The sequence below is a fragment of the Pelmatolapia mariae genome, linkage group LG18, assembly GCF_036321145.2.
Source record: "Pelmatolapia mariae isolate MD_Pm_ZW linkage group LG18, Pm_UMD_F_2, whole genome shotgun sequence".
Taxonomy (NCBI): Eukaryota; Metazoa; Chordata; class Actinopteri; order Cichliformes; family Cichlidae; genus Pelmatolapia; species Pelmatolapia mariae.
The window spans coordinates 16,413,206-16,433,959 of NC_086243.1; the positions used below are offsets into that span (position 1 = coordinate 16,413,206).

General features: G+C 39.9%; 1 protein-coding gene across 1 annotated transcript; it reads right to left on the bottom strand.

Annotated features, from left to right (window-relative positions):
* Window positions 1-10,933: 10,933 nt before the first annotated feature.
* On the bottom strand, window positions 10,934-17,867 carry LOC134617556 (zinc finger protein 239-like). Its single transcript, XM_063462838.1, has 5 exons — window positions 17,416-17,867; window positions 15,523-15,622; window positions 15,394-15,439; window positions 15,285-15,312; window positions 10,934-14,154 (listed from the first exon to the last, which is right to left on the bottom strand). Exons 1-5 carry the CDS (start codon window positions 17,701-17,703, stop codon window positions 12,844-12,846), a joined length of 1,773 nt encoding a protein of 590 aa, XP_063318908.1. The 5' UTR covers window positions 17,704-17,867; the 3' UTR covers window positions 10,934-12,843.
* Between the last annotated feature and the right edge of the window lie 2,887 nt (window positions 17,868-20,754).

Genomic DNA, 20,754 nt, shown 5'->3' on the forward strand with positions numbered 1-20,754 from the left:
TAAATAGTGGTGGTCATATTGTTTTCCAAACCACAAATGCCGTTGCATAATTTCAATGGTACCGAGCCCAATGACATATCACATTAAAATGTAAGGACACTGACTTATTACTTCCACAATACCACTGTCTTTCAGGTTCTAGGAGTTTAAACAGCATATCAATAATTCTGACTGATGATTAAAAAAATAATTAAAAGAGAATCTGTCCGTATATTTAAATCTTTTCATCCCAACATGTGTTATTAATGTTTATTTTAAACCACTGGGAGCTGTGTGCTGTTTATGCAGCGCACCCAGGTGAAATATTTTTTGCAACAGCACTGGAGAATAATCTGTCATATAGAAGTCAAGCAGTTCATGCAGTTTGTATAACATAATATAAAATTTACTTTATAACCTTTAAACTTTGCTGTTTGAACCAAACTTTCCAAGTTTACTTTTACTTTTCAAACCAAAACGCGTGAACAGTTCATATGAGACAGGTGTGCTGAAAACCATGCCAATAAGGTCAGGCTGGTTCAATGATAATCATTTTAGAGTACTTATCAAACACTATTACACACACCATATATCCCTTTATATGATCTGTGAATGGACTTCACTGAGAAGGATGTACACTTTGTCCTTGGTTTAATGGCACCGTAGTTTGATAGAATTGCAGCTGCCGGCATCGTAACGTGTCTGATGTATCATATTCTCTCCTCTCGCTCTCTGCACAGTGGGACAGCGGTTTCTGTGCTTAAAGTCATCACCGTGACTTCACTGGGGGTTCATTGAAAAGAGATGACCCATGGACCTTTGAAGGGTGTGATTTGAGAGAAAATAGTATTCAAGCTTTTCATTATAACTCATGTCTTCTATAAACATTCATGACATGAGTCACAGGCAAACTGAAATATGCTACTGGAAATGGGCAATTTTACCAACATACACTGAGTATTTTCCCTTTTTTGGCATCTGTTTCTTCTGCATTGCCATTTACGCCAATACCATCTGGGAGAAACTATTTTCTAACCGTCCCAAATAAGTAAAACATCTGAAAGTTGCGCTGATTTTTTTGTTTGAAGCAAAAGTATATATTTATAATACCAAAGGTGGTAGAAATATATTTTCTACTATACTCTTGAAAAGTTAGTAGGCACAGCATGCTTTTGCAGTCTAGGGGACTGCAGTGAAATGGAAAGAAAGCTGTGCCATTTTCTGCACTGTTATCTGTACTCAGTGGTGGTATTTAGCCTGACAAGCCCTTCTTTAAAAGCAAATGATCCTTTATACATATTCATGATTCCTGCGGAGTATCCTTCTCATGACCTCTAAATTGCTAACTCATCTGCAGAAACAAGCGGACACAGATCCTTGATCAGAGTAAGATGTGCCGCCTTCGAGCGGCAGAGCCAACAAATGTCTATTTTTTTCAATCAGATCCAATTACCTCTTTCTTGGCTGGCAAAGCAGAGGTATGGAAGTAAGGACAAAGGGCAGGGATGCGTGAGACAGGGCAGAAATATATCCAGAGAGGGGGAAAATAAAGTAATGAAGATGTTAAGGGAAAGTGGGAGAGAGTAAAAGCAAGTAAAGGCAATATCAAAAGGAGGAAAGGAGCTAGGAGAGAACACATAGATGTAAAATGAGGTAAGTTATGTAAGCTGGGTGAGGATAAAACAAAGGGATAGAGCAGCAGAAGTGAAGAGTGATAACAGCGTGTACAATTTCAATGATATAATGTTAATCAAAGCGCCATCACAAATTTAACGACTTATAAAATGAAAGGAGAATCAATAGAGAGACAATTGGGTTTAAAAGGATTATGATTAACCCGAGTGATAGATGACCTGCTGTCTGTTGATCATGTTGGCTGTCTTTTTTAAATCATATGCGCATCCCGGGCTACAAATGCAGTTCTTTCAGCAAAGCGGTGGAGCTTGCCAAGAACACTAGTGTACTCCAACTCAGTCTTTTATCTTCAACAGAACACGAGGGGAGAGTTGACTCAACCAAGGAGCTGCTGTAAAAATAATTTAATCTGTAAGAACAGTATAGGCATGGATTGAAAGTACACAAGGACCACTGGGTTTGCTGGATATTGATGGTAACCGAGACACTAATTATGTAGGGGGAGGGATTTAACAATATGCACCCTTTGGAGGGGATTAAAATTACTCATAGAAAGGTGGAAATGTTAAAATCACCCCACATTCTCTTGGGAAATAAATCCAGTTTCTTGGTGGTAGTAAAACTAAAATGTCAACCTTGTGTTAAAATGGTAAGTGGACTGCATTTTTATGAAGCTTTTCTAGTCTTACTGACCACTCAAAACAGCATTAAAGTGGTGGGACTAAATGAAAAAGTCAGCAGGCTTCATCGTCTGGGGACCATAAATGTTGGTACAAAATTTTATGGCAATCCATCCTATAACTGCTGAGATCCTTCAGTCTGGTTGAGTCTACTTGATCTTAAAGAAAAAGGGGAAAAGACCATAACCTTGTGACATGTGAAATTTAATGTATTCAAATTTCAGCATCACAGAAGGCTTCTGTGAAAATTAAACCCAAAGCTGCTTGCGCTTGCAAGCAAGCACGTTGCACGGCAGCTCTGTCACCACTGCGGTGTGTTAAAGGTATAGTCCAGGGGTCAGCAACCTTTAACACCGAAAGAGCCATTTGGACCCGGTTTCCACGCAAAAGAAAACACTGGGAGCCGCAAATACTTTTTGGCATCTAAAATGAAGATAACACTGTATATATTGTGTTTTACCTTTATGCTTAGTTTGAACAACTAAGGTGTGTTGCTTATGAAATCCTTGAACTGCTACAGAGAAAATTACATTTTATTTATGTAATTAACACATTTTGAACTCTTAAAGAAATGGAACAAAAATGAAAGACACCCAGCTGAACTAAAATGATCCATGTAACAAAAACTGTTATATCGCCTTTGGGCTTTTGGAGCCTTGATCTGACTTTTAAAAAAATAATTGGAAAAAAAGCACTATGCTGCTAAAAAAAGAAAAATAGATATTTGCAAAATTCTGCCTAAATATGTATTTTACCTGGTTAATGTGTGTGGCGGGGTGTGGCCTGCAGCACCGCTGCAGGGGAGGGGGACGCACCTGAGCGGCACCCGCAATCACGCCCCGCCGCCTTAACGTCTGTGCTATCTATGCTGTTGTGTTGGTATGTGTCGGGCTGTGAGCTGAAAAGCTACAGCCGGCTGTATGCGTCAGCAACCGTGTGTGAAAAGTGGTCAATAAAGAGATGCTGAAAAGCATGTTCAAGGAAACATCGTCGGGTTTGCCGTGATATGTTTACAATGGGACTTCTGCTCCTGAACCTCTGCGCACAGCGTCTGCAAATCAGGACTGTATGAAGTCACTTTCATCTTTACGCAGGACTGTAAGCTGTCATCTGTGAGGCGTGAGTGGTGTTTGTTTTTAACATAGTTCACGGTGGAGAATAGCTGCTGACATAATGTGGATCCGAAGATCCATAATTGACCTACCTGGGGTTGAAAGTCTCGATAAATGCACGCCGTTTCGGCGGGTATACCGGCTTCCGCGAGTGTGACGCTTATTTTGAGCGATCAAAAAATAATAGAATATAATTTTATTTTTATATTTCAATATCACAATAATCTTCCAATTTAGAACTACAAGTTAAAAAAGAACTAACATAAATAAAATACACTTCAGCTAAATACTTCTAATTTATTTTCCCAAACCACGCGGAGCCGCACTATAAGGACTAAAGAGCCGCATGCGGCTCCGGAGCCGCAGGTTGCTGGTATAGTCAGTCATTTTTAGAGGTTATTTGATAGAAAATTTCAATTTTACTCATAAATATGCATTTATTAGTGGATAATAACATCTTCCAAAAACTGACAAAATCTTGTCTTCTTCACTTCAAGCCTCATCTGAACTGAAGTTGGGACTTTAGTTCAGATGAGTTGGGACAAAAATGTGCATAAACATGCTCATTTAATCCCAATATTGTTGCAGTTATCTATAACCTTTACATGTGACCCGCCATCTCCAGACAGCTGAGCCAGCTAAACCACAACAGCTGGTTATAAGATAGCTATCTTAGGCTCGAGTCTCCTAAAAATCACTCTTTGCCACTGACAGTCAGTTGGATTACATTCTCACATTGTATGTTTATTTGTGAAGTGTCCAACAACGTCAGATCCACTTCAAACGAAGTTTCACTAAGGCTGACTAACAGAGGCTAACCTCAGCTAACAGAGGCTAGCAGCAGAGCTTATCCTCAACAACTCACCTCAGTATCACTATCATTGCATAGAAGTGAGCTTCTCAGACACATCGACTTGTAACAGACTATTTTCACAAAGATTTACCGTGTAAAGCAGAGTAAATAGATCTGGACGTCAGGAGTATTCTCTTCAATAATGACTGCATTTCTTCTATTTCCAAATAATCACACCAACAGTTATCACCTTCACTGCTATTTTCTCTCTTCATTAAAATGAAACAACCATAAAAATTATAGCTATATGCTCACTTACATTATATTATTTGCAAGTGAGCAAATTCAATCTCAGCAGGGAATCAAAAAGTTATTTCCCACGCTGTATCCAGACATATGGAAGACAAATGTGCATAAAACAATGAAATAAAACGCAATAACAACATTAGAATTTGAAATTTGAAATGTAAAAAATCAGGTGGGAAAACTCCCTGGTGGTTATTGCCTTACGTTACCTTTGATTCACCACTTGAACTTAAACACACCAATTAACATTTGTCATGAGTAATTTTTTAAACGAACTCATAAACACAACCCAGTCAGAGGCACTGTAGGGCAGCTTTTCAAAGTAAAAGAAACCTAGAGCATTATACATAGATTCATGCTAACTTTTACTGTCTTGTTTTGAAAAATAAAATACCTGAGGTAACCTCATAGCTATTTACGGCCACTGTGTGTGGATCCTGCCTCAGGGCAGCATGGTGGTGTAGTGGTTAGCATTATTGCCATACAGCAAGAAGGTCTGGATTTGGATCTCTTGGCCTCGGGGCCTTTCTGTGTGGAGTCTGCATGTTCTCCCTGTACCAATGTGGGTGTTTTACCTTCCTCCCAGTTCAAAGACATGCATGTTAGACTCTTTTATTACTCTTTAAGTGTAAACGATAGGTAGATAAAGCATAAAATAAAGTGTACAGTATCTGTGAAAAAGTAAATGTGGGTGGTAGAGAAAAGCACAAAAAAATTCCAGCCCATTTCATTAAGTTTATGTAACAAAACTACTTGACGGGGGGTTTGACAAAGAGAATAAGAGACAATTGTCTTGTAACCAAGCCAACTGTGGTGAATATTGTTTGGCAGTTTTGTTTTTATGAGACTAGGCTGATTTTTAAGCAGGCCTGGCTAGAAACACAAATGTATAAACAACACGGAGCTGTCTTTTGTGTGATACATGTACATGTTAACCAGCTCGCAAACAAAGCAAACAGGCACATGAAAGCGTTTTCTCCTGTACAGCGTGGATCCTGCAGGGAACTTTGAGGCAGGCAAATTGTAGCACACCTATTATGATTTGAAGGAGCGCTAAAATGTCTCCGTCTCAGGCTGGCAGTGTCACAGCCACTTAGGGTTTTCTGTCACCCCTGCTTGCCCCACAGACGGCCACTCCACGTGTGCTTGTCACAAAGCGACTAAGATTAAAACTGATTCAAATTTCAAGCAGTTTTCAGGGCCTCAAACTCTGTAATGGGAATGAAAGGCGTGTATCCAGAAAATAAATGTAAAGGAGGGCTAATTCTAACGAAAATTTTGTGTGGTTTTGCTCCACGTCTCTTACATTTTTCTAGCGCAACACTGTGGAAAAAAGGTGGGAGGTCACTCGCTGTGCTGTAAATTGACTGAGGAAACTTTAAAACAATGAATCAACTGAAGTGAGAGCAACACCTTTAAGACACTGACGCTCCTAAATAAAAGTAAGAGGGGAAATATGGTTTTATGTGACAGATCTCTCTGAGGTTTTGGCATCATTTTTCACCTCAGCATTGTGTAGGAGTTATAACTCAGCTCATTTTTTCTCTGTCTCTTCTCATGTGTCAGATTGCGTTAGTTTGCATGCCTCTGCACGGTACATTTTGTTCCATTACAAATAAGTCACAAAAAAAGTAACTCTAATGCTGCGTATGTTCTCTATCAGAGCATTTCCTTATCTGCTGGTGTCTGAGGGTTTTATCCCTGCTGAGGAGAGCAACAGACGGAGGTGATGCTGAATGAATGCAATATGCTGCAGCTCCTGTATGTTGATATTATCTGTCAGGTATCATTACTTTTACACTGGAAACTTGGCGCTAAAGAAAATCAGCTGTGCAGCCATCCGTGTGAGCCTCCAACGATCTTCTTGTTGCTTCACAATGCAGCATAAAACTTAAACGAACGCTCTGTGATTAAATGTTTCAGTCACAGTTCGAAATCTATGCAGACACAAATAGATTTGATAAAACAACAAGACAACAGCATAACTGTTGACTGTTACAGTATGTCTTGCTGTAATGTTTAGTGTTCAGCTGCTGGCGTTGCTGAAAATAAAATGTGCTTCTTTGTGTTTAATATTTGCTTTCATTAGCTGTTCGTTCGAATACAAGCGAGCGAATGCGCGCGTATATATTTAGGTACATGCTTCTCTTTTGTAAACAACATAGTTGACAACTTGACACGCAAACAGATGCTATGAAATGTTTCAGAGTCGCGCCGAATGTGGGTTTAAATTCCAAACTGACATTAGTGCGGATATTTGGGTCCCTCTCCCTTCAAATTTATGCTCATCTCCGAGTAAGATCTAACACATCTCCCAACGCAGGGAGAAAACTTTCCGACATCCTTGACATACAACTCAGTCCCCGCTGTTTTGGACTGACAAAGCAGCACTGCTGTGACAGAACGAGCGAGCTAATACGTGCCAGTCAGTTAGGCTGGATAGCGGGAGACGAGTGATTGCACTGCTGATGGAGGTAATTTTGCACAGGGAGGGGGTGCTGATAAATAACAGAATACAAATGCTTTGTGATTGATAAATACTCTGTGACAGCCCTTTGTGTCTGCGGAAAGAAGGCCGCTCTAAAGCAGTGAATGACAACAAAAGCTGCTGCTGTGAAACTTTTCACAGGACGAGCCACACAGAGAAACATGTCCGCCAAAACCCGAGCAGATAAACAGCAAAAACATTTTTCCAGGAATCTTTGACCATTTGAGGTCGACAGTCTACATAATACAGCTTTTTGATGTTTAAGGAACTGCATTTATTCACTTTCTGTACAGCTTAACGACTTTAATAGTCCTCGTGTTTTGAAAATGAATGCAAAGCTACAGCCAGCTAAGACACAGCTAAGCTGTGCTAACCAGCTAGACAATCATGATTAAAAACTGACATCAGGATGTAATGAAATCATCTCGTGACACCACAGACTAGCCAATCAGTGGCATTCATTTTCTGAGCCGAGTAGGTACTAGTGGAAAAAGACTAATAAGGTCCTACCACAGCACTGGAAGACATCTGTGCACACTGTGGAGATAGGAGGCCATAGGAGGGAAAGGAGGCCAAATGAGACATCGACAGAGTGTGCAAAAGTCTTGAGCCTCCTCCTAATTCTTTAAAAATGTTATGCCAAGAAAATGGGAAACGGGTGCAGCCATTAACTGGAACATGCACACAAACACAGTATGTAAGACAAAAACAGAGCTTGGTGGTGTTTCACAGTGTTTTTCCATCCAGGTATGCTTTTACTGCTTTGGCAGTGTGTTTGGGATCATTGTCACGCTGAAAAATAAAGCTGTTGCCAATCAGATGCATTCCAGATGGCATTGCATGGCAGAACAGAATCTGATGGCACTTTTCTGCGTTCATAATTCCGTCAATTTTGACAAGCTCTTCAAAACCACTGGTTGAAATGCAGCCCCAAACCACAACAGAGCCTCCACTGTGTTTTACAGATTGCTGTAGACACTCACTGTTGTCTGTCTCTCTCCCGACCTCCTCTGTACATATTAATGATGATCTGAACCAAAAGTTTCAAATTGTGATTCATCACTCCATCTAGATAGGAGGCCTGCCACTTCTTCTTTTGTCATCCACTTGTCCAGTTTCCAAAAACGTTTAGGACACACTGCACACCCTGCAGAGGCATGCATAGTTTCTGACCAATGACTCTTTGGGAATCACTTGTTGGAACAAAAATATGACTTTAAGTCTGTCAAACTGTGTTATCTTTGGCATTTTTATTAGATTTAACTAAATAAATGGAAACAAATTATATGCTTTGTGACAGGCTGCTAGTTACAAATTGTATAAAGATTTCAGATGGATTCTTTGCTAAGTTATCTGTCATGTATAGGTACAACAGTGGTTCATCCCTTGAGTTAAGTGCCTTTTTTATTTTTATTCTTCAGTGATCTATAGATCAGTGTTAAGTGGCTTAACAAATAAACAAACATTACTTTGCTAATGGTCAGGTTGAAGGATTGGATAATAGCAGCTACACTAAAAAAAGTTTGTAGGTTTACAAGAATTTGATCTCTAAAGGGAAACTGGCCAATACTTTTTAATTTTATTTGTTGCTTCCCTCATATTGAACAAATATGACAAATACTTGAATTTAGCTCTTGATAAGCTAGCAAACGAACATTTTTCACTCTTAAGCAGAGGCAGCCTGTGATCTGCCTGAGATCGAAAATAAACGCTCTGCTGTCAGTCACTCCGCCATGTAAATAAAATGCTACTGCAAGTTAAACACAAAACTGCTCTGAAATGTCACACTGTCATTTTTCAAGTTTTTTATTTCAAACAAAACTACTATAATAATTACTGAGGTGGTGCCAGTCGGGTGGTTAGCTGTTTCCTCCTGTTTCCAGTTGAGCTAAGCTCACTGAGGAGCACAGTCCAAAAGGCCAAGTGCATTTCAATAAACAACCAAGTAATGCTGTCTGGGAATTGGTAAGCAAGAAAATGTCATTCGGCCCAGGTGGATTCCTATCTGTCTGGCTTATGGCATTTGGGCTCCTCTGTGCAGAAACCAATTTCCAAATCTGATTTCTTTAGCAAATCCTGAAGCCATAAAAGCAAAACACTTATATAGGAGTTCCAGCTATGAGTGGATATGGGCCTTACGTTTTTTCTTCTTTTTTTTTTTGCCTTTTTCTCCTAATGTTCCCATCTCTCTGGTTTACACTGTGGAAGAAATGAACAGCAATAAAGGTACCAGTTTCTTACAGAGTAAATTTGTAGCACCAAATAAATATTATCTTCACACAGATAGTGCAAGCATTCTAAAAACAGATATTTTCACTGTGGCCCCCTCGTCTCAAGCCTGCCTCAAAGCATCAGTCTAGTTTTCTATCAACAGAGGCCAGCTCCGGCTGTTTAACTGACATCCTAAAAAGATCCGCTTCAAATCATCGCACCCAGAGAGGAAGGCGGGGAGAGAGATCTGAAGAGAGCGCCAGAATAAAATGAGAGAAAACAGACAGAGGGGCCTAATGAAAAAGTAGAGAGGGAAAAATGGTGGAAGATTTCTATGCAGTGATGTCCTTGTGACATAGTAAATGACAGGGTGTATGAATTTTGCAAGCATCAGCAGCTTGCTCTGACAAGGGCATCTTAGCTCTTGTGTAATACTCCCAGGGTCTTTGAGGTGTGGCTTTCAGACATCTACAAGACCAAGTGATCACAGGGGGGTGGGGTAGTGAGGAGTAGCCTGCAGAGAATACACTAGCTCCCTGGGAAAAGGACATTAGGAGGGCGGTAAAGATGCAGAAGAAGCAGGGATGGAGGTTTCACTCAGCAGGCCAGCACAGGTACTGCAGTATCAGTAACAGTTACCATAGTAATCATGCTGGGGGGATGGCTGCAGTGTGATCGCTGTGGAAAATGAGTCAGTATTAGTGGCACAATGATGACATCTAGTGGTTGTCTGGGACTGTCAGGGCACTACGTTGCCCTAAGTATAGGTGTTTTTCTTCAGGTTGTTTTTGTGTGAGCTGCTCAGTTTCGGAGATATTTGCTGCAGTTCACCTTCTTTTGATTATAATGGAGCAGAAATCATTCTTTCCATACATCTTTAACCCGTTGCTCGGAAGATACAAAGCTTGTGCCACACTTCAGCAACCACATCTCTGTGCAAAAGCCATGACAAGAGGGTCAGGCTGACACACTGTGACAGGAGGTGAAAACTAATGGTTTCAAGCTTGGGTAAACTATCATGTTAGCTAGCTGCAGTCTTCTTTTAGTTAGTGAGAGCCATTTATACTCACCCAAAATCTCTAAGGAATGTTTCCAGCACCTTGCTGAATCATTGCCGCAAAGAATTGAGGCAGCTCCAAAGAGATCCAACCCTGAACTAGCAAGGTGTACCTAATAAAATGACAAATGAGTCTATTTCCAATTTTTTTTAATCTCTACTAAATTTAATCTCTGCAGCTTCACTTATTGCCTTGAGAGTGCAGCCCTGAAGTATGAAGTTTTGTATCTCAGTAAAGAAATTTTTAGTCTTTTAGTTCATTTTTCCAAATATTGAGGCTACGTTTAGATCTGCCAGCCATCAGTGGGTCTAATCCACTAAGCAGCCTTGGCAGCTTTTCCCACAGAGAAAAGCTAAAGAAGTTTTACCAACTCTCAGAAAAACTTGATGGGCCTTGAAGCAACCTTAAGCTCTGGCATACTCCCTCTCTCTCACACAGGAAGAGAGAAAAAGGATAAACATGTAGGCAGAGCGATTTGATCAAAGTGGGAACTCTGAACCCAGACACACCCTGACAATTTAAATTCGAGAATTGCGAGATAGCCCCAAACAGTCCACTGTTCAGCTGTACTAAACACATGACAGTGCACTGCTGATTTTAAGCATCAGGCTGACTGATTTATTTTAATCTTCCTTAAGCACATAACATGAGGTAAATGACAGGATAAAGATTGCAGACTTTCAAAACTGTAGCTGGACACCTATATTTTTAGATTTATATTTAGTATATTTAGTTTCTCAGTGGTGCTTCAACAAACAAGCAAAGACTTTTACTTACTTTTACAAACCCATAGTCCTAGTTTTCCTAGGCATAATGGTCAAATCAAAAAAGTTTATCATAATGAATAAATCATCATCATTTGTAGCTAATAAACTTAAAAATAAAAAGCCACTGGTATTTCTTTTAAAATATTCTTTATCACTTCATCAGAGTTTACATACAGACGTTTTCATTGCTGTGACAAACTAAGTCTACTTCATGATTCAGTAGCTTGTAGAACCGCCTTTATCAGCAACAATTTGAAGTAACTGTTGTCTGTATGAGTTTATCGATCACAAACACATTATTGTGGAGGAATTTTGGCACATTCTTCCTTAAGTGCTGCTTCTCTTCTTCTTGCCTTCATTTATGCACAGCTCTCTAAGGTCAGCACTTTAATCAGGTTGAGATCTGGACTTTGACTGGGCCATTGCAACACCGCAATTCATTTTTTAAAAAAATTTTTTGGGTACAGCCATATTGCTGTAGATTTGTTGCTGTGTTTGGGATAGTTGTCCTGTTTCATGACCCAGTATCATTGACCTTTATCTGCTGGACAGATGGCCTCACATTTGACTCTAGAATATCTGGTATGCAGAGAAGTTAATAGTCGTCAATGACTGCAAGGTGTCCAGCTTCTGTGGTTGCAAAACAAACTAGTGCTGTGCAATACTGCAGATTTTGCTATGATCTGATACGAGGTAACTACAGGGCCAGTACTGCAGATACCGATACTGATACCGAACTTATAAAAGGCAGCTTGTGTAGAGGAGTGTCATGATTTTTGAGATGAATTATCATCAATTTGCAAATTCTGAACACATTTTAATGAACACTGAATCACTGTGATTTCTACTTTCCATGATAATTAGTTAATACAGCAAACAAACCATTCAGCTTTTCATGAATGATGAAACTTGGGTCAACTTCTGTTGTTTAAATCTCAATTATCACATAAAGGTTCAGACATTTTTCACAACGCAATGAACTTAGGGGATAGAAACAAAGTACCAATACCATCATGCTAGTCTCGATCCAGTACCAATGTTGATGTCAATACTATCGATATTTAGATTGATCTGCCCAGCTCTAAAACAAACCCAAATCATCAGCCTCCACTACTGTGACTGACAGTTTGTATGGGGTGTTTGAGCTGATGTGCTGTGTTTGGGGTTCACCAAACATGATGCTGTGCATTATGGACAAACATCTCCACTTTGGTCTTGTTTGCTTCAGAAGTCGTGCTGTTTATTCAGATGCTTTCTGCTTGCATCCCTTCCAAACAACCCATACTTTTTCAGTCTTTTTTCTAATCGTACTGTCATGAACTTTAACATTTAACATCCTGTAGACTCTCAGATTAAGCTTTTGAGTTTTCTGCATTTTCTGTTACATTTTCAAAATGTAAACTTATATCATATTTAAAGATGAAATAAAATAAGGTTTTCTAATAAAATAAAAACCACATGTTGTGGCAGAGCTAATATGAGACTGGAAACTGACTGTATGTAGTGATAAAAATAAAAACAATGGAAGTTCATTCTTACATTAGCTTCATTTTGATTCTAAACAAATACTGACTTGCTCTTCTTCAGGCAAGCAGTACCATAACGTTCGATCAGCTTCCATCTGTTTGCAATTCACCTCCACATCTGTTAACAAGATAAAAAGGCTTCGGAAAATCAAACAACAGTGTGGAACTTCCTATAATGCAACGATTTAATGCATGTACTGAATTATATCAATAGTGGCTGTGTAGTGTGATCCTTCTGTTTTTACAGCATTAAAAAAACAAACAAACAAAAAAACAAAAACACAGACTTCAGACCACTAGGCCCTTCTTTGATCTTTCTCTCCGTTTCTTAACAGTCTTCTGGCTGCTGCACCTCTTCTTCTTTGCTTCTACTTCTGGGTCAAAATCAGAGTCACTGTCACCGTTTGGTCTCCTTCCCAATGTCTCCTCCTCCTCCTCTTCTTCTTCTTCCTCCTCTTCTGTCGAGTCAAAGGATAAATCACTACCTGACTGCTTGTCCTCGCTCTCCTCATCACCGGAGCCTGTTTTCTTTAACTTCTGCACCTTTGATTTTGGCGTTTTTGCCTTTGAACGCTGGCCTTTAATTTCCCCTGCTGCTCTTCTCCTCGGCCTTCCTCTGGGCCTGCCCGTGCTTCTCCTTTTACTTTTCGGCTTCATTGATCTCTCCTTCTGAACCTTCTGTTTTACTTTCACACTGTCATACTCAGAGTTCACGTCTCTCTTGTTCTTGTTCCCCTTAGCATCATTTGCCCTTTTATCCATCTGCTGAAGTCCAGAGCTGGACGTGTGGCAACGCTGGACGTGACTTTTCAAGCTCACGTTGTGGTTGAAGCACTTGTCACAGAGCTGACACTTGTACGGCCGCTCCCCGGTGTGCAGGCGCATGTGGGACTTCAGGTGGCTCGTCTGGTTGAAGCCACGCTGGCACACCGAACACTTGTACGGTTTCAGCCCTGTGTGCACAACAGAGTGCCTCCTGAGATGATGTATGTCCTTGAATTCAATCCCACAGACTCCACATTTGAACTCCCTCGAGACTCTGTGCTTTGCCAGGTGGCTCCGGCGTTCTTTACTGGTGGCGAATGTCTTTGGACAGTCGGGACATTTAAAGGGATCTTTTTTATCCTGGTGGGTCAGCTCGTGTCTAAATTTGTCCGCCCTGGTTTTGAAGGTGACATAGCAATACTTGCAAGGATGCTCGTACGTTTCATCGTGGATTTTGCTATGATTTCTTAGAGCAATCTCAGAAACGCACCTTTTCCCGCAGATATTGCAGGAGTAGGGTTTTATTTTGTGCTCGCATGTGTGAGGCTTCAGGATGAGGAAAAAACGTCCGCACTCTGTGCACAGCTCATTAATTTCGAGGCCACCCGGGGATTCAAAATCTTCCTCTTCGCCTTCATCCTCAGTTTCCTCCTCAGACTCCTTTGTGAGCTCGTCAGCCACCAAAAGTTCCTCCGTGGGATTCCAGTCCCCATCTGAACTCATCCCACCTCTATTGCCTTCTTCTTCGTCGTCTGAAGGATCGCTTTTTTCATCGCTAAAAGTGACGGCCTCAGACAAAGTCGCAGCACCGGCGCTGTCGTCTCTTAGCGCTGACTGTGAATGAGACAGTGACAAAAATGGCAACGTAGCATTTGGGAAACTTTTTCAAGCCTGTACAGCAAAGAGTATTCATGAAAAATGACTAAGACATTGGTGCAAGCAAAGGACAAAGTATCATTTCTATAAGTGCTTTTTTTAAAACTGCAATTCAGCAAAAGTGTGGGCAAAGACACAAAAAACAGAAAACAGATAATTTTTTGTTCCTAATGGAATAATAGAGAGGCAAAATTTGTAACTTTCTGAGAGAATTATTACTTCTGAGAGCCAAACAAATTAAATGCATGTATGACTCTCAATCCAAAAAAAAGTAGTTTGATTAAATTGTGAAGTGGTGTGAGATCTTAAGAGTTGCTGTTTGCACCATCACTTCTGAAGAAACTCCCAGAAACTAAGTGGGAAGCTCCTATCATGACTACGTGAAGGTGGCTCCAAAAGTGAGTCAGTCCCTGTCATGTCTTAATTTAAAATACCCGGCTTTAGAGCATTCAAAATAATTTGACTGCTACCAAAACAGTTTTGATCTCTATGGATAGTTTTCTCGTTTACAACATCTGTAAGTGGGAGAATTTTTTATAACTAATCCATGTGAATAGTAAGGGTTAGGGGCATGGCCACTTTGATTGAGTGTGCTGACACAGGCAGCTGTGTGTCTGCAGCGGCCTCACCTCTGCTAATTGGAGTCACTGTATTGGGCCTCTCAGTCTGTTTGTGGTCTGTGCGTGTGCCTTTTGGGGCTTCCTTAATGGAGCGCCTGCTGTATCCTGCTGTATAGTATAATCCATCCAAGAAGTCTGTACTTCAGAGTGAAACACAACTATTGTTTTTGGTTACTGTTACATTAGAATTCAAAATTGTGTCCATTTTGAAGGACAGGTAGGATGCTCTAGTCAGCTGTTTGAATACAGTTTTTTTAAAAGACTGCTTTCTGCTAGCTAAAATAAGCATCTCAATTAATATCATTAAGAATTACCAATGCAATCCAAACCATAAGACAACCACAAGATAATGCGTGACATTACGGCGGTTACAGCTATCTTTTATTAACAGTCTATGGTATATAATGAAATATGTCATATTAAACTTTTTATGAGTCAAGTCCAGTTCAGGAGGCAATTTTCATTCACCATGTATTTGTCGTTCTGAAGTGCAGGCCTGAAACACAAGTAAGAATACAAACAGTCAGACCCGTCATGATGTCACATCTTCAAACATGCTCAGAAATGTGGAACTTACAATTCCTGGTTCGAATCTGTGTCTGGAGTTTCAGGAGTGAGAGCATCTGAAACATTATGGGGACAGGCTTGAATACAACACTTTGTCACACTTTAGATTTTTAATGGTGTGATATGGACACTTTCTTACCTGTCAAGGGGCATTCTGTTATTTCAGGGGAACAAGTAGAGCTCTTACATAATTCTAGGTCATCACATTGACTATCTGCATCTGTGGTTGTAACAGGTTCCTACACAAAAATCACAAAAAAACCACAAAAGCTTTCAGTCAAACAAAGCCACAAACAGTTAACAAGCATGTGTTTTTTGTCTATACCCATCAATGTATGGATAAAGGCATTCCTTAGGTTGGCTTAAGGGAGAAACTACTCATTTGCCTTCACGCTCTCTGGGCTGCAGTTCATGGTCAACTCAGGGACTGTAAGGGGGCCTAGTCTTGTAGCTGCAAAACAAGCCCAAATCATCGCCCCTATACTGCCGTGCTTGACAGTTGGTATGAGCTGTTTGTGCTGATGTTTTGTGTTTGGTTTTTGCCAAATATGGTTTTGCCAGCCTAAGCCATGCTGTCATTTTCTTTTTAGAGAGAAGAGCTTCTCTTCTGGCGACCTTCCCAAACAAGCCATACCCATTCAGTCTTTTTCTAATTGTACTGTCATAAACGTTAACAATTAACATGATGATTGAGACTGTCTGGTCTGCAGTTCTTGGGGTCGTTGCAGTTTATGAACATTGCATTGTCTGACATAAGGGTGAATTTGCTGGGACGTCCACTCCTGGGAAGATTTGCAACTGTCTTGAATGTTTTCCACTTATCTCACTCTAGAATGAAGGACTTTAGATTGTTTGGAAAGCAGCTGAATAGCGCTGTTTCACAGGCCAGAAAAACAAGTGGTCCAGGATTACTGACCTTAATTGAATCACTTTTACAGTTATAAGAAATACACTTACATGGAATAATCATTCTTGCATTCAGTCTCACAGAAGCATTATCTTGCTTTAATATGTCACTATATAAACTTCATACATGAATAATGAAAGCAATGACTGTGTCATTTTAATCAAGTTCTATCTTTATAATTTATCTGATTATAAATGACTTCTGTTGAAAACTGAATTAAAATAACTGTGTATTGTATGACAGCTGGTTTCTATGACTGCCGTCCAGCCAGCCCCAACCCTGGTTTGGGTTTGTGTGTATACTAGATATTACGGAAAGGGAAACTGAGAACGGATTTCAAAGTAAAATTGCTCTTCAAGTGACTCATTTCAACAACCAAAAAAATGTAGCCTGTCATTGATGAAATAGCAATAATAAAACACAAAACAAAAATGTATGTGAAAAAAAAAATCAAATTGCAGATAACAGAAATATTGAAATATGATAAACTTGTCTTAAAATAGCCACGGTTAGAATTACAATTCAAACACCGTGTAACGCCATTAAAAATAGTTTATGTCACTTAATATACTTTAGATCAACAGTATTCATATACGCAATTTCGGATAGCTATTGATGTTGTTGATCTTTAGTAAAATTAGTCTGTGGAAGCAAATCTTTCCTTCTAATACATGGATAGTGGAAAAAGTAAAGTCTCTTTACATTTACAAAATCAAACTGACTTATTGATTGATATTGACTGAGTAACTCGATAAGGGTGTGTACTGTGGATCTAAAATAAAATTAGTCTGTGGAAACAGGACTTTCACCTGTAATGGCTGTTCACGACTTAAAATCTTAATTAAAAAAAATAAATCAGCTTTCATTATTTATGTTTAATTTTGAAATGAATTCATTTTCTATAGTATTTTGGCATTTATGCCAGACTAAACGTGTGGTGTGGGCTAACATCACATTCATTTGAAAGTCGCTTTTATTTTGTAAACACGTCTCAGTTTCTCTTTCCGTAATACACAGTATATAGGTATAACGCAAAGCAACGTGGAGGCTGGCTTGGGAGCAGTTTTTTAAAGATCCGGTGAAGTCCAGCAACAGGTGATCCCTCAGCTGACACAGCAGACTCACCTCATCCTGTGGGCTCTCCACGGGTTCCTCTGGCTCTGTGTTGACCCACAGTGAGGGGACAGCACCGGGCTTCAGCTGCACCGAGCCACTCAGAGCCAAGCTCACGAAGCAGTCATCTGTGAAGTGTTCACTGCAAATAGTGATATCAGTCCAGGACGATTCTTTAAGTCGCTGCTTGTTGACTTCGAACAGAAACAGGACCCACTCCAGTCTCCTCTCCGGGTCCTCTGGTAGCCTGAACCGCTGCACATTGTGTCGCCACGAATCACAACCAACGACGGAGCACATGCTGGGCTAAAGATGTGACCCTCCAGTTGTAGAAGTGGTCGGACAGCGTTACATTGTAACGCTCGCTCGCTGTAGCTGCCACATTTTAACATAAACAGCAATGGCAGGCTAATGGCTAAGTAAGCGAATGTTGTGCTAACAGAACTGGCGTGGCTCTCTGGCTGGGTTCGCTTGGTTTGTCGACCAGCGTATCCCGGCTTAACAAGTAGATGACGCTGGCATTTCTCGTCACTTAGGTAGAAAACTTGCACCGCTTCACAAAGAGGGGCGCGTTTTTTCAGCGTCACATTTATCACTATCGGTATTATTTTTTAATTACTATTAATAATAATAATAGTAGTAGTTCAAGTACGACATACTACCATAAGGTTTTTTTTAAAAGAGGCCCTTCTGAAAGATTTTTATATAATGATTTACTAGCCAAATAAAAATAATACAAAGACAACATGTCAAATTGTGACACTACATATTTAAAAAAAAAATTATAGATGCTCAAATCCTATCTAAAGCCAACACATAGTTTCTAAATAATTGCGACGACTAATTTGGAAAGCTCTGCATCCCTGAGTCAGTGACAGGTGAGTAGGAGGAGAAAACATATCTTTAAAAATATATACATTAGCTCCGCACACTGTCTCGCTTACCATTATTTTTTATTAAATTACAACATTCAGTCCAAGTGACCTTCGTCAGGTACAATGAGACTAAATAAGTGCGAAAGGAATAGGTTTACCATTGGGTTGCATCAGCTTTATTTTGAGATGAGACTGGGTGTCTACAAGACTGGGAGTCAACTGCTTTCAAAAAGGTCTGTTTAATTGTAATACCTGAACTGATTGTCCTAAATTGCCTGAGACATATGCCCTCCATACAAGAATAATTAAAAAGACTAAAACCAACACTGAAACTATTAAGAAAAACTAAAGTAAAACTAAACATTTTCAAACAATCAAAGCTATATTAAAATGAGGAAATGAATTTTTAAAAAGTAATCAGAAAATAGAAAACTAACTGGTATTTAAAAAGTAATCAGAAAATAGAAAACTATAATAACTGGTATGGTGGCCTTTAACACTTCAAGTTATTACACAGCATTTCTAATATGGGTGTAAAAGCACTGGATATTTCCAGTGTAAAAGCACATGTGGAAAACAGTCTGGTCCTGTGTGCTACTGTTACATGCCCCAGGAGGATAGTTTTTTCTTTGTGAAATAATGCCTTCTCTGTCCTGATTGGGTGCTGCTGCTTGAATCAAGTCAATCAGCAATCGGCAGATCCCTATATAACGTTTGTGAAGCTGTGTTTCTGGGCCTTCTGGCCATTTTCACTGCCATACATGTGCAGGCTTACATGCCTTTGATTTGTATTTTTAGCCTTATGTGACTTTGTTCAGACTGCCTGTAGGGGAGAGTTGCTTTTGTAATGTAATCCCTTGTTTTCTACTGTTTATGTGCTGGTTAGGTTGGTTGTCTTTGTATATTTTGTTTTCTTTGGCATTAGGCAAGTTCCTTTTATTTTCTGTTAGGGATGTTTTGTTTGTTATGTTGGCGTTAGCTCTCCCTTGAGTTGTCAGTCTGAACCAAAGTTTTAAACTAGCAGAAAATAAACCTTTAAAAAATGCCATCTTGACTCCTCTTTCACTATTTTAACTTTATGTTATTCCCTCCTATCCCCTAGGCTAGCCAGGGGACGTAAAAGACACATTAAACTGTTTCTGAATAAATCATTAGCTCAGTATTTTTAGTTCATTGTTTCCAGTATCCTGATTTGTTGTTGGTCTTACTGCTGTTTTTACTATTGGACTTTTTCCTTTTTTTTCAGCTGGGTCAAAGTTTTTCTGTCCAGGAGTTGCCGTGTGATAACAGGGGATGTGATTCTTCAAGCTCACATTGTGATTGAAGGATTGATCGCAGAGCTGACACTTGTAAGGCCGCTCCCGTGTGTTCAGGCGGATGTGGGACCTTGGGTGGGGGGGTTGGCTGAAGCCCCGCTGGCACACCGAGCAACTGTAAAGCTTAGCTCCTGTGTGCACTGATAAATGTCTCTGGAGAGAATAACCTTGGCTAAAGTTCATCCCACAGATGTGGAACTTTACCATTTTGAGAATTCTGTGAACTTTCATGTGGACTTTGTGCTTCTTATTTGTGGCAAATGCCTCTGAACAGTCTGGACATTTGTAGGGCTTTTCTTGAGTTTTGTGGGTCTGCTCATGAACATGTTTGTCCACTTTTGTTTTGAATGCAGTGTGGCAGTACTTGCACCAGTGCTCGTAGTTTTCATCAAGAATGCTTTAATGAGAATTTAGAAACACCCAAGTTGGAAACTTGCAAGTCACCACAAAGTCACCAAATATGCAGATTTTTTCTAATTTTATTTTATTTTTTTAAATCTGGATTATAATGAAAAGTGTCACAAATAAAAGGAAATGCAGAGGCACCACTGAAACTCAAGCTGGAAAAAATGTGCATGGACTGACGCTTTTCGAGACACTGTAATTATCCCTAAAGTACTTATCAGCCAGACCCCCGAAGCAGAACATTTTCTGAAGAACAGCTGCATGATTTATGGATCTTTGCAGTTGAAACACTTTCTCACAAAAATGCTTAAATATGCACATGTAGCACTTCTGAGTGATAGTGGTTTGGAACACATCCCACTCCAAAGTTGGCTTTATTAGACACACAGAAGGAGCAGATTTACCTGGAAGCAGCTGACAGCAAGTGGGATAAACATGCATGCAAACCATCATCATATATGACAGTAACTTGACAATAGGATTGTAACAGAATGTAACATGGGTACTTTGCATCAGCCATCCATCAGTTTTCTTAACTGCTTATCCAACTTTTAGTAGCAGGGGAGCTTAAGCCTATCTCTGCTACCTACAGCCAATTTAGAATAACTAGCTGAGACTGGAGCCATGGACTATAGGAGAGAGCTGGAGTATCATTAGAAAGCCCATGCAAGCACAGGAAAAATGTGCAAACCCCACACAGAAAGGCTCCAGGCAAATGTGAGGCTCAAGCCAGCATCCAGGATTATTACAGTTAA

Bases quoted from the DNA above. Each gene is read 5' to 3' on its own strand.
- LOC134617556 (XM_063462838.1), bottom strand. From the start codon at position 17,703: ATGTGCTCCGTCGTTGGTTGTGATTCGTGGCGACACAATGTGCAGCGG. The intron at 15,440-15,522 runs GTAAGAAAGTGT...ATAATGTTTCAG, and splicing joins AACAGAATGCCCCTTGACAG to ATGCTCTCACTCCTGAAACT. The intron at 14,155-15,284 runs GTGAATGAAAAT...TCTCATTCACAG, and splicing joins TTCAGAACGACAAATACATG to TCAGCGCTAAGAGACGACAG.